At 56.2% G+C, this 14003-nt stretch overlaps 1 protein-coding gene across 4 annotated transcripts in view; it reads left to right on the top strand.

Annotated features, from left to right (window-relative positions):
• Positions 1-5497: 5497 nt before the first annotated feature.
• The window catches only part of LOC116941704 (kinesin-like protein KIF13A), a 45659-nt gene continuing 37153 nt past the window's right edge, over positions 5498-14003 (top strand). For all 4 annotated transcript variants that reach the window (XM_032953044.2, XM_032953043.2, XM_032953045.2 and 1 more), the window contains exons 1-2: positions 5498-6058; positions 9740-9845. In XM_032953044.2, the coding sequence (XP_032808935.2) occupies positions 6004-6058; positions 9740-9845 (161 nt within the window). In that variant the 5' untranslated portion in view covers positions 5498-6003. The remainder of the gene's footprint in view (positions 6059-9739; positions 9846-14003) is intronic.

The following is a 14003-nucleotide window of genomic DNA, read 5'->3' as shown; positions in this document are numbered from 1 at the left end:
GATGCCGTCTTAATATCGGCTCGGAACGCTGTCGTCATTCATCATCGGCCACGGTAACTCCACCGCTGAATGAAGGTCTTCCCCGAGCTGCTCCCGTCTCTTCTCACGCTCCTGCGATGCAGGGAAACCCCGAGAGAGGCACCTGCACGTGATATCATCTCCTTGCTGGACATGCCGTTGGATGAGATCCCCTCCCTTGGCTGACATTTCATCACTATTCTTAATCACCTTTACACGGTGTCCTACCCTAGTTCACTATTCCTAAATAGTTACAATCTAAAACTATAAACTATACTCTTCATATTTTACCAGGTAAGGCCCACTGAGCTACATAGCCCCTTTTTTCAGAAGCGACCTGGCCACAAATGACAGCTCAACGAAGTGGCTTATCATCATCACGTGGACATTTATAGCAGTGGTCAAATACTTGATTCTAAACGTGGAGGGAAAACCCCAGAGGACCCGGAGAAAAATCCACGCGACCAAGGGGAGAGAGAGACACCGCAAACTCCAAATATACCGGCGTCAGGGTCGTGATCGAACCTACGACCTCCTGCGCATCAGGCGAGGTGGTTAACATCTTTCCATCGCAGCCCCCCCGCCCCATCACTGCGGCACCCTTTTGCTTAGCGTGCACATGTTCTCTAAATAAATGATGACCGTACCACCAACTGATTTCGGAACGATCAATAGAAGCAATACATATGCATGAACAGGCGTGCCAACAATGACACAATTGATTTTAATAATGTTGAGGTTTTGTGCAAAACTAGTTACTGCTGGCCAAGACTAATTAGATCATCTTTTGACACTGAGAGAAATAGAAAATAATTCGAACCGTTTTGATAGCCACAGGCTTAGTGTGTTGCTTGGAAGCGTATTATCAAGTAAAAGTACAAAGTTTAATTTCATTCTTATACAGGTCGACGGTGATTAGCTGTGAACAGCTTTTCGAATTTTTGGACACACAAACAGCAAGATGTACGTACACAATGTACACGCATAATCTACATTCGTAAGGTACATACATAACACGTAGGCTTTTGCGATCAATATCATCCATAATCAACAAACGGTTGTGTATTTACGTGATCTAACCAAAATAAACTTTTGGATAATGTACTAATGTATGTTGATTAACTGTAAATATTCCAACCAATGATAGAGATCCATTGTAATGTATATTAATACATTAAGACCCCCCCCCCCACCTCTCTGGTCTTCGCACCTGAAGTGATGACATCAAATTTATCCCGTCCAGGAGGAGGATCCCTCCACGACTCTCTGGCTGTCGCCTGATGATGCTGCTGCTGCTGTTGTTGTCACGGTACACGAATTGTAAATGTTGTAGTGGGTTCACCCTCCGACACAGCGGTGTGCTGTGCTAGTAACTAATTGGCCACGCTTTGTTTACGTGACAAAACCCTTACTAATTGGCTGTGTCGGGTGGTGGCGGGTTAAACGACACATATTTACGCGATCTAACCGAAAAACACTTATTATGGATGGACGCCTTGTGGAACCCCTTATGCAGCTTCACACTCACACACACACAAAGTCCATTCAACCTACTCGGGCATTAACAGAGCAACGCACTGCACCACAAAATCACAATTCGCTCTCGGCCTTCCATACTCAAATGGCGCAGTCACAGCTTCTTGCAAACACACACACTCACTGTACACGACTTCTACTCTCAGCACCGTGGTGTGTTCTCGGCTGAAACCCACCAATGTGGATCAACCACGCTGGGGAAATGGAACAAACAGAATTGAAACTGGAGGCTGGCGATGTGCCAGAGGGTGGCGGCTATGGGTCGCGTTCATGTTATGAGATGACTGGTACTTACTGGTGACTGGGTTAGGGTTAGTGTGATTGAAAGGGGGTTGCACTAGCAACTAGGTTAGGGTTAGTGTCATGAGATGGCTGGGACTAGTGACTGGGTCAGGGTTAGTACCATTAGATGGCTGGTACCCGTGGCTGAGTTAGGGTTAGTACCATTGAGAAGGGGAGTACTCGCGACTGGAGGAATGAATGAGTGAAGTTCGCTGTAACAATAACCATGGTAAGCAGCGATAGACGATTGGTAATGAAGCCATGCGTGGTGCTGACAACCCTTACTTGACCAACCTTCAACTCAAATTGAACCAATGGAGTACAATTATATCACATCTATTCTTTGGGTCTTTCGGTAAAGTCACGTAGGTAGGTTCAAAGAAGAAAACTGTTTTACCGAAAGACCCAAAGAATATGAATTCCTGCAGTCACGAAAGCTTTAAGTCAATATTGATCAAATCTACGCAATTCCCAGCCAATGACTCAGTGCTGAGCTTGCTGTGCATGCCCTATTGGGGTATCTCGAGGGGTCCTGCCATAGCCCGATCACCATCTACCCCATCGGGTTGAAGGGAGGATCTCAAAAACACAAGAGTTCTGTCCAAAACGTTGCGGGGATGTCTGTTAGTCAATGTGAACACGTCAGGGTTGTCCCGACAACCACGGCGGGGTGTACGCGCGTGAGCGGCGTGGTGTGTCCACGTGTGAGCGTGTGTACACGTGTGAGCGGAGCGGTGTGTACACGTGTGAGCGGTGCGGTGTGTACACGTGAGTAGTGTGGTGTGTACACGTGTTAGTGCGGTGTGTACACGTGTGAGTAGTGCGATGTGTACACGTGTGAGCGGTGCGGTGTGTACACGTGTTAGTGCGGTGTGTACACGTGTGAGTAGTGCGATGTGTACACGTGTGAGCGGTGCGGTGTGTACACGTGTGAGTGGTGCGGTGTGTACACGTTTGAGTGGTGCGGTGTGTACACGTGTGAGTTACACGCTGTGGCCGGCAGAGGGCAATACCAACCTGCGAAGCGGCTGAAAAGATTTGGCTTTTCTTTCACCGCACTGAACAAGGGCCATTGCCCGAAACGTCAGCCTTACCGTATGTCAATGTTGCAGTGTTGCGCTGATGATCACCGCGGCTGGGGTGTGATTTTGTCTTAAGCCATCACTGCCAACGACAGACCCTGCGAATTCGGTGTCCGTGTCAAGTCCAAGAAAGGCCCCGTGTCTGCACGAAATCCACAGCGCTTTCTTTCAGCCAGTTGGAATTTAAACTTTCGCATCGCAACGAGCCCACCACGTCCAGTGCGAAGACAATTCGCTGCGGTGCCACCTCCTGGTTCAACCAGCGGCACCCGACGGAAAATATTGAGTGAGAAATTACGCTCTGCTCGACAGCGCGCACGTGATCCCCTGCTGCACCTTGTCATTCCTGCTGCACTTGCAACCCCTTGCAGCCAACATCAGGAAGCTCAACCACTCCATTTTTTACTCGTACCCCCAATCGCTCCCCAATATTTCGACTACAATCAGAACTCTCCCCCCCCAAGTCCTTGCTTATAGCATCTGACAATTGACCAGCATCGGGATTCAAGGAAGCCTCACTACTGGTGAGACACTGAATATCGAAACCAGTCCTTGTCTAATGTCGCCTAATTTTTACTCCAATAAACAGTAAAAGACTCCGACAATATTGTACTTTTGAATCCAAATGGCCCAAAACGATTGAATACAATTATACAATATACTGTTCCACGCTTGGAATCGGTAGCGTGTCTACTTTCACTGACACTCACACTATTATTATACAACTTGTTGGAGAGCTCCCCCAACCCACTCGCTCTCTATTCTTCTCCAGACTTTAACTGCCCTTCAACCCCCTTTATCTGTCCTTCAAACTGCCCCTAACTGCCCCGAACACGACGACAGCATCGTCGTGGCTGATCGCGCTCACCACGTCACACCCACGTGTCCACTAAGTGGCGCTGTTGGTGACCAAATCCCGCACCACGAGCCCTCATCCCTGTAGCTCGTTTGCCCGTTGTGGTGCCACATCCTTTAACCACATAGCGCCTCATTCCCCATAGTACACGAGGAGGCAGTCTCTCCATGAGGATCGTTGTTCCACTACACCTGCTAATAACATCTGGCAATTCACCAGCATCGGGATTCCAGCAAGCCTGACCCTGCTGATGAGACATAGACTGTCGAAACTTGTCCAGATGTTTTTTTCGTCTTCTTTTACTCGTGTTGAATCATAATGCTGCTGAATATTACACACTCCAAGAAGGCCGTGGTGGCTGATGGGATGTGTGAAGAAAGAACAATATTTTATTTTCTTCACATGTGTGAAGGGACATAATTATATGGGAAGGAGTAGAAGGAGATATTGACAGGAGTCTGCTGACAATGGCCTCGCCAAATACTATTAGCAGGCGACTCCACCCTCACCACGCCAGGGCATTGAAACCCCGGGCAAAAGTCATCCTCGATCCACAAAATCTTCAAGGGGGGCGGTGGAGGGGGGGGGCACTGGGACCGTCCCGGCGCAAACCGGGACGCGTGTTAGCCTCAACCAATCGAACCACGCGTGTACACACACGTGCGTGTACATACGTGTGTGTATACGCGTGTGTGTACGTGTGTACACGTGTACGGCCCGTCATTTGTCACTCAACATTGGCGGGGGGGTGACGAGGGTGGTGGTGGTGGGGGGCTTCGCCCCCTCGTCACCACCCCCCCACCACTCCACACCCATCCCACGGCTATGTAAGTTGTGGCGGGGTCTGTGTGTGTGTGTGTGACTCGGGTGGTGGTGGGGTGTGTGTGTGACTAGGGTGGTGGTGTCTGTGTGTGTGTGACTAGGGTGGTGGTGTCTGTGTGTGTGTGTCTAGGGTGGTGGTGTCTGTGTGTGTGTGTGACTAGGGTGGTGGTGTCTGTGTGTGTGTGTCTAGGGTGGTGGTGTCTGTGTGTGTGTGTGACTAGGGTGGTGGTGTCTGTGTGTGTTATTGAGACCACGCGTCACGCGGGTTGATGATGGAGGCGTGGACTGCTGCCGCAGGACCACAGTGGACACGGAGGCGCAGTCCGAGGTGCTGTGTACAGTCGCTTGTTAGTCCCCAGACTCCCCCGCCACTGACCGCTGTATTGACGCTCTCCCCAAGTCTCTCACACTCTCCCGACACTCCGCCTGCTCTCTCTCTCTCGCTGGAACTCTCCACCAACGTCGTTCTCCCCACCCCTCCATCACACACACGCCCTTCACTAAACTCTCTTACCACTCTCTCTCTCTCTGTGCCTACACTCAAACGTGCCGTGTAAATTAACTTGATCTCTCCCTCTCTCCCTTGACTCTCTCTGAAACTTTCCCCGCACTCTCTAAAGTTTACGTTCTAGAGTCTAAACTCTTCTGTATCTCACCCCCCCCCCACTCTATCGCTGTGTAAACTCTCTCCCTCGCCCCCCCTCTCCCTCGCCCCCCCCCCTCTCCCTCGCCCCCCCCCCTCTCCCTCGCCCCCCCCTCTCCCTCGCCCCCCCCTCTCCCTCGCCCCCCCTCTCCCTCGCCCCCCCTCTCCCTCGCCCCCCCTCTCCCCCTCTCCCCCTCCACTCTCACCCGCCCAGAGTTAAAAATCCCCCCCGCCCCGCCCCCTCCCCCACTCGCCCCCGCCCCTCACCCCCCTCACCCCGCCCCTCCCCGGTGCCAGGCCCGGCCGCGGCTCCGTGCGGCCCGGGGCTTCACTCATCCTGCTCCTCCTACACCCTCGACGTCCACATCCACATCATCATCATCCCTCCATCCTCATCTTACACTGCTCTTCTTCTTCATCATCCTCCAACTCTCTCCACCTCCTCCTCCTCCTCGTCTCTAGCCCCGGGCCATGGCGCTGCGCGGCCTCCGCTCCGTGCCGGCGGCTCCGGCCGCGAGAGGAGCGGAGTGAGAGGGCGACGACTCTCCCCGGCCTCTCCCGGGGGGCTTCCTCCTCCTGCCCCCCATCCCCCTTCTAGGACTCTCTCCTCCGACTCCCAGGACCCCCCCCCCCCCAGGTCCAATCACATCCCCTCGTCTCTCCCGGGGGGTACCCCCTTTCTTACCCCTGGTCTCCACCCCCCCTCGTCTCTCTCGGCGTTCCCTCCCGCGGGGTCTTCCCCGCGTCTCCTGAGGCCGCGGAAGATGCCGGACGCCAAGGTGACGGTGGCGGTCAGAGTGCGGCCCATGAGCAAGAGAGGTGAGTGCCCCCCCCCCTCCTCCTCACACCACTCTCAGGGGCCTCTCCTGAGGCTATCCACACTCGCTTCCCCAACGCTTCCATAACTTTCTCCCCCTCGTGCCTCGCTCCATCCCCTGTGTTCGTCTCACGCCGCTCCCTCTGAGTCTCTCCTCCTCCTGCAACATCTCTCGCCTGACTCCTCTACATCTCCCCCCTCACTCCCCTGTCTCTCTCTCTCTCTCCATGTCTCACCACTCCCTTGTCTCACTCCCATATCTCAGTCTCACCCATGTGTCCACACTCCCCGTCGGACTCTCTGTTCTCCAGCCCTGTCGCACTCCGTCTCTGCACTGTCACTCCCCCGTAGCACCCCGCGACTCTCTCCTCCTCCTCCTCTCTCAATCCCAGTCTCCACTTCTCACTCCAGGGCCTGCCCGCCGATCTCCTCCCCCGTCTCCCTCCATGCCTCGCTCCCTGTCTGCCTCCCTTGTCTGTCTCACTCCCTGGCTGTCTCTCCTGTCTCACTCCCCCTGTCTCACTACCCCTGTCTCACTCCCCCTGTCTCACTCCCCCCTGTCTCACTCCCCCTGTCTCACTCCCCCTGTCTCACTCCCCCTGTCTCACTCCCCCTGTCTCACTCCCCCCGTCTCACTGCCCCCTGTCTCATTCCCCCTGTCTCACTCCCCCTGTCTCACTCCCCCTGTCTCACTCCCCCTGTCTCATTCCCCCTGTCTCACTCCCCCTGTCTCACTCCCCCTGTCTCATTCCCCCTGTCTCACTCCCCCTGTCTCACTCCCCCTGTCTCACTCCCCCTGTCTCACTCCCCCTGCCTCATTCCCCCTGTCTCACTCCCCCTGTCTCACTCCCCCTGTCTCACTCCCCCCGTCTCACTGCCCCCTTGTCTCACTGCCCCTGTCTCACTCCCCCTGTCTCACTGCCCCCGTCTCACTCCCCCTGTCTCACTGCCCCTGTCTCACTCCCCCTGTCTCACTGCCCCCGTCTCACTCCCCCTGTCTCACTCCCCCTGTCTCACTCCCCCTGTCTCACTCCCCCCTGTCTCACTCCCCCCTGTCTCACTCCCCCTGTCTCACTCCCCCTGTCTCACTTCCCCTGTCTCACTGCCCCCTGTCTCACTCCCCCTGTCTCACTCCCCCTGTCTCACTCCCCCTGTCTCACTGCCCCTGTCTCACTGCCCCCGTCTCACTCCCCCTGTCTCACTCCCCCTGTCTCACTCCCCCTGTCTCACTCCCCCTGTCTCACTCCCCCTGTCTCACTCCCCCCTGTCTCACTCCCCCTGTCTCACTCCCCCTGTCTCACTCCCCCTGTCTCACTCCCCCTGTCTCACTGCCCCCTGTCTCACTCCCCCTGTCTCACTCCCCCTGTCCCACTGCCCCTGTCTCACTCCCCCTGTCTCACTCCCCCCTGTCTCACTGCCCCCTGTCTCACTGCCCCCGTCTCACTCCCCCTGTCTCACTCCACCTGTCTCACTCCCCCTGTCTCACTCCCCCTGTCTCACTGCCCCCTGTCTCACTCCCCCTGTCTCACTCCCCCTGTCTCACTCCCCCTGTCTCACTCCCCCTGTCTCACTCCCCCTGTCTCACTCCCCCTGTCTCACTCCCCCTGCCTCACTCCCCCTGTCTCACTGCCCCTGTCTCACTCCCCCTGTCTCACTGCCCCCTGTCTCACTGCCCCCTGTCTCACTGCCCCTGTCTCACTCCCCCTGTCTCATTCCCCCTGTCTCACTGCCCCCTGTCTCACTGCCCCTGTCTCACTGCCCCTGTCTCACTCCCCCTGTCTCACTGCCCCTGTCTCACTCCCCCTGTCTCACTCCCCCTGTCTCACTCCCCCTGTCTCACTCCCCCTGTCTCACTCCCCCTGTCTCACTCCCCCTGTCTCACTCCCCCCTGTCTCACTGCCCCCTGTCTCACTCCCCCTGTCTCACTCCCCCTGTCTCACTCCCCCTGTCTCACTGCCCCCTGTCTCACTCCCCCTGCCTCACTCCCCCTGTCTCACTGCCCCTGTCTCACTCCCCCTGTCTCACTCCCCCTGTCTCACTGCCCCCTGTCTCACTGCCCCCTGTCTCACTGCCCCTGTCTCACTCCCCCTGTCTCACTCCCCCTGTCTCACTCCCCCTGTCTCACTGCCCCCTGTCTCACTGCCCCTGTCTCACTGCCCCTGTCTCACTCCCCCTGTCTCACTCCCCCTGTCTCACTCCCCCTGTCTCACTTCCCCTGTCTCACTCCCCCTGTCTCACTCCCGCTGTCTCACTCCCCCGTCTCACTCCCCCTGTCTCATTCCCCCTGTCTCACTCCCCCTGTCTCACTCCCCCTGTCTCACTCCCCCTGTCTCACTCCCCCTGTCTCATTCCCCCTGTCTCACTCCCCCTGTCTCACTCCCCCTGTCTCACTCCCCCTGTCTCACTCCCCCTGTCTCATTCCCCCTGTCTCACTCCCCCCGTCTCACTGCCCCCTTGTCTCACTGCCCCTGTCTCACTCCCCCTGTCTCACTGCCCCCGTCTCACTCCCCCTGTCTCACTCCCCCTGTCTCACTGCCCCCTGTCTCACTCCCCCTGTCTCACTCCCCCTGTCTCACTGCCCCCTGTCTCACTCCCCCTGTCTCACTCCCCCTGTCCCACTGCCCCTGTCTCACTCCCCCTGTCTCACTCCCCCCTGTCTCACTGCCCCCTGTCTCACTGCCCCCGTCTCACTGCCCCCTGTCTCACTCCCCCTGTCTCACTCCCCCTGTCTCACTCCCCCTGTCTCACTGCCACCTGTCTCACTCCCCCTGTCTCACTCCCCCTGTCTCACTCCCCCTGTCTCACTCCCCCTGTCTCACTCCCCCTGTCTCACTCCCCCTGTCTCACTCCACCTGTCTCACTCCCCCTGTCTCACTGCCCCCTGTCTCACTGCCCCCTGTCTCACTCCCCCTGTCTCACTCCCCCTGTCTCACTCCCCCTGTCTCACTGCCCCCTGTCTCACTGCCCCCTGCCTCACTCCCCCTGTCTCACTCCCCCTGTCTCACTCCCCCTGTCTCACTGCCCCCTGTCTCACTGCCCCCTGTCTCACTGCACCTGTCTCACTCCCCCTGTCTCATTCCCCCTGTCTCACTGCCCCTGTCTCACTGCCCCTGTCTCACTCCCCCTGTCTCACTGCCCCCTGTCTCACTGCCCCCTGTCTCACTCCCCCTGTCTCACTCCCCCTGTCTCACTCCCCCTGTCTCACTCCCCCTGTCTCACTCCCCCTGTCTCACTCCCCCTGTCTCACTCCCCCTGTCTCACTGCCCCCTGTCTCACTGCCCCCTGTCTCACTCCCCCTGCCTCACTCCCCCTGTCTCACTCCCCCTGTCTCACTGCCCCCTGTCTCACTCCCCCTGTCTCACTCCCCCTGTCTCACTGCCCCCTGTCTCACTGCCCCCTGTCTCACTGCCCCTGTCTCACTCCCCCTGTCTCACTCCCCCTGTCTCACTGCCCCCTGTCTCACTGCCCCCTGTCTCACTCCCCCTGTCTCACTCCCCCTGTCTCACTCCCCCTGTCTCACTGCCCCCTGTCTCACTCCCCCTGTCTCACTCCCCCTGTCTCACTCCCCCTGTCTCACTCCCCCCGTCTCACTCCCCCCGTCTCACTGCCCCCGTCTCACTCCCCCTGTCTCACTGCCCCTGTCTCACTCCCCCCCTGTCTCACTGCCCGCGTCTCCCCGGCAGAGCGGGACCTCAACACCCGCTGCGTGGTGGACATGGATGACAACCAGACCGTGCTCTACCCTCCCGACAGCGGCGGCAGCGGTGGCGGCGTCAAGGCGGACGGGAGGTGAGAGACACCGCTGGGGGGATGTGGGGGGGTGATCACACTGAGATGAGCGACAAGTCCACGAGTCTGGGAAGAGATGAGTGGAGAGTGATGGATCTGTGAGAGATGAGTATACACGTGTACTGTATAGCCCATGCGGCAATACGAGATGAGGTGCAAGTTGTTACTGTGTAAGTGGCAGTCAGATTCTCTTCGGCCTTTCACTGTCCTCCCAGTTCGCCATGTTCAACTTGAGCATATCTCATCCAGCAGTGCCTAGAGCATTGTTCATGTTTGGAAAGACCTCTGGGAGTGTTCAGTATTCTCCGCATAACCGAGACCCGTAGGCTCACACAAGGACTTCAGCCTCACACCAGAGACCCAAAGACTCGCACAGAGACCCATAGTCTCACATCAGAGACCCGTAGACTCACACCAGAGACCCATAGTCTCACACCAGAGACCCATAGTCTCACACCAGAGACCCGTAGACTCGCACAGAGACCCATAGTCTCACACTAGAGACCCGTAGACTCGCACAGAGACCCAAAGACTCGCACAGAGACCCGTAGACTCACACCAGAGACCCATAGTCTCACACCAGAGACCCATAGTCTCACACCAGAGACCCATAGGCTCACACCAGAGACCCGTAGACTCACACCAGAGACCCATAGTCTCACACCAGAGACCCATAGTCTCACACCAGAGACCCATAGTCTCACACCAGAGACCCATAGTCTCACACCAGAGACCCGTAGACTCGCACAGAGACCCATAGACTCGCACAGAGACCCAAAGACTCGCACAGAGACCCGTAGACTCACACCAGAGACCCATAGTCTCACACCAGAGACCCATAGTCTCACACCAGAGACCCAAAGACTCGCACATAGACCCATTGACTCGCTTACATATTTCCAGCGCGAAAAGAGCAGCCATCCGGCATGTGTGGCGGAGGATACGGCCCACAGTGGCACAGAGCCGGGCCTCTCCTTTGCGCCGACAGGAGCGTTGGCTCTTGGCACAGCGAAAGCGGAGCGCATTGCACCTTAACCTGTTAATCTGGCTCCGTGAGAGCCCAACACGGCGGGGAGCCCCACGCGTCTGGTCGAGTGATGATGCGACACTTGCTGACGGTGGCAGTCTCTCTCGCTCGCTCCCCCGGAGACGACTGAAGATGCGATCCAAGCGGCGCAAGATGAGCGAGCGGTCCTCGTCGGGTGATCGTAAGAGTCGTAGCTGTGACGAAAGTAACGATCGGTACGTTTGCCGAATAGAATAAAACAAACCGTTGAAGGGACACGACTTGAAGGCACCGCGATGTGCGGGCGCCTAGGGGCGGTTGTTTTTCAAGACGGATGGGGAACCAAACTAAAGAAATAAAGTGCAGAAGTAGAGCCTTGAGACAGTCGAACAAGACGAGAAGGAGCAGAGCGATGCATCTCAAAAAGGACCTCCATCGGTGCACACTGCACGCTTGGGATTACACCGAGAGACCGAAAAGGAACGTGGTGCATGGGAGAGCAAAACGCAAATCCGAGACGCCGCATTGACAAGAACGGTGCAGTGAGCTTGGGAAGAACACAACGCTGGACCGAATGATCGGCGATGGACTAGACTGCTGATGGGGAATGGCAGCCAAAGGTGAACGCGTGTAGAGAGGATGACTATCGCGGAGATTGAGCGACCAGATCGGTGTGTGCGTGTGTGCAAGAGTGAGTTGGATGGTTGGTCGCAGCCGTGGACCGTGAGGGATGGCGACGGCTTGTGGAGCCCTTCTTCATCCAGCAGTGGAGAGACAAACACGGCTGACGAGGATTAACGGCGACCAGCTGAGTGGTAGAGCGATGAAACCGAGAGATGTACATGAAGAGTGATGACTGACAGTTGAATGCAGAACCGTGGCCGTGCCGTGAGTAAAAAAAGTGGCATTGGTTTGAACGTGACGGACGACCGAAGGAGGACGACTCCACTGCAGGTGAGCGAGAATAGATTTGTCTGAGGTGAAGAGAGTAGAACGGCACACGCACGCACACACACACAATTTTAACTGGTGTTAGCCAAAACATGCCAATGCTGAAAAGTTACGCTTGCAGATTTGTCAACCGAGGTGAGGCACGCGGCAGCAACATCGGCAACCTTCGGCGAAAAACTTTGCCAGGAAGGGCCCTCCTGGAAGAGAGTCTTGGGATTTCGGCGAGGCTTTCCTGGGTAAAGGGACATATTAGTAATAAGCAAGAATGAAGTGTGAGTGAGGACAGAGGATCAGAACCAGAATATTACTTTTATACTGGAGGAATCCGATGAGCTCTTTTTCACAGATGTCCAGGAGATTCACAGATGTCCAGGAGATTGTTGTTGTGTTTGGGTTCTCCTGCCCCCCCCCACACGCTCCATTTACTCTCCCTATTCCTGTTTGGGATGTGGCCGCACTCGTAACAAACCACTTTCTACGTGGAAGCTGTTTTTATCCAATCGAGTCACTTGCCTGCGCTTTGCGCCCCTTAACCGGACGTGTCTTTTTTTTTACTTCATCACTAGTCAACGGTCGGTCGCTGTAACTCGGACCGCGAGGAGGTAGTGACATTCGAGTGGGGGCGGTGGGATGATTTCCTTAAAACAAAAACAAACAGTACCCAACTCCGCTGCTGGTTGAGTCAGTGACTGTACCGTGGCAGCAGGGTGCGAGGTTAGTGGCAGCTGGCGCGGTGCTCATCGCTCGGGGCACATTGGGTACTTAGTGGCAGAGCTGTCATGTGCGGGCCACGTCATTGCTTTTGCCACATACGGCATGGTGCCCTCCCCACGCCTCTCGCCTCGGCTGTGCCCGTTCTCATCTGTCGCCTGACTTGAACTGGACTCGGAGCCACGTGAAGAATTAGGCCGAAAAAGTTTAGCATTTCTTTTTTCTACGCGAAACCCGTTGACGTCAGCGTATCGGTTACGCGACAGCTTCCCCGCGCCACGTTCACCCTTTTGAAGCCGGGTCTTTCTGGGTCGGCGACTCGGAAAAAATATTCCCGCCGCCCTGGCACACCACATCCGGGAATACGCGCCGCAAAAGGCTGTGGCTACGATGCGGCACGTGCCACCTTGCAGCCTTCGCGAGCGGGGCGACGTCCGGAAAACATCCAGCGAGCAGCGAAGCCAGCGGTGCGAGCCAGGTGTATAACGCGGCACAATGACTGTGCGTGCGTGACGTTTTTAAAAATAGAATATGATCTACGTGCTGGTTTAAATTCGGGTAATTCGAGCAGAGCTCGTGGCCAGCATGTAGCTCTCTGGTGGATGTAATAATCTCTCTCTGGTTTGCCCCGGGGGTGAATTCGTAATGAACTCGAAGCCGGAATGTGCCCCATCTCGTCAGATCTCTTCGAAGCTAAGCGGAAATGAGTCCGGACTACAGCTTGAATAGGTGACCACCACGCACGCCTGGGATGTCACGGGTGGCTGCGGGGGTGGGGGGGGCTGCCTGGTGGTCAGCAGAGGGCAGTGTGGTAAACATCCATTGGCCCACTGTGCTTCTACTGATCGGGAGTCTGTTCCCTGGGCTTCGCCGACCCGCAGCTTACCGGCTCGGAGAAGTGTGGTCAAATAACACCCACAGACCCCCGCACTGGGTTGGGGAAGCCCTAATTCGGCAGTGACTTGACAAAGAAGGCTGCGCACACGTACAGTCGGGAACAGGCAGCCTCTGCCATGTGATGACAACACTGCACCCTGTGCTTAGCCGGTGGGGGGGGGGGGGAGAAGGTGGGGCTGGGTGCTGTCTGCCCGCACTGTGGGGGGAGCTGCTGGAGCTACGGTTTGGTGGTCGCGCCCAAGTGGTGCCGTCAGCCCCGGTTTAGCAGTCCCATGCTGGGCTATTGCCACTGCCCACAGACAACGGAGACGCAGATGTGGCGGCGTGCGCGATAAGCAAGCGTGCCAGTATGCGCGCCTCGTGTGCAGTGGCGTAAAACAAAATCCGTTGGCACTTGATGGCATATTTATTAGGGAAATCCCTGTAGCTCATGTCCCACAAACAAGATTTACAATCTTCTTTGGTTCTTTCGGTAAAGTCACGTAGAATGAGAATAAAATAATAAATAGGTGAGAATATTATTGTGTTATTTTATTTTATTTTATCAATTTATTATTTTATTCTCATTCTACGTGACTTTACCGAAAGAACCA

Source organism: Petromyzon marinus, chromosome 12, assembly GCF_048934315.1.
Source record: "Petromyzon marinus isolate PM22_M1 ecotype Great Lakes invasive population chromosome 12, UKy_Petmar_22M1.pri1.0, whole genome shotgun sequence".
Taxonomy (NCBI): Eukaryota; Metazoa; Chordata; class Hyperoartia; order Petromyzontiformes; family Petromyzontidae; genus Petromyzon; species Petromyzon marinus.
Note: the sequence above shows the minus strand (reverse complement) of the source record. Positions and strands in the feature narration are given on the sequence as shown.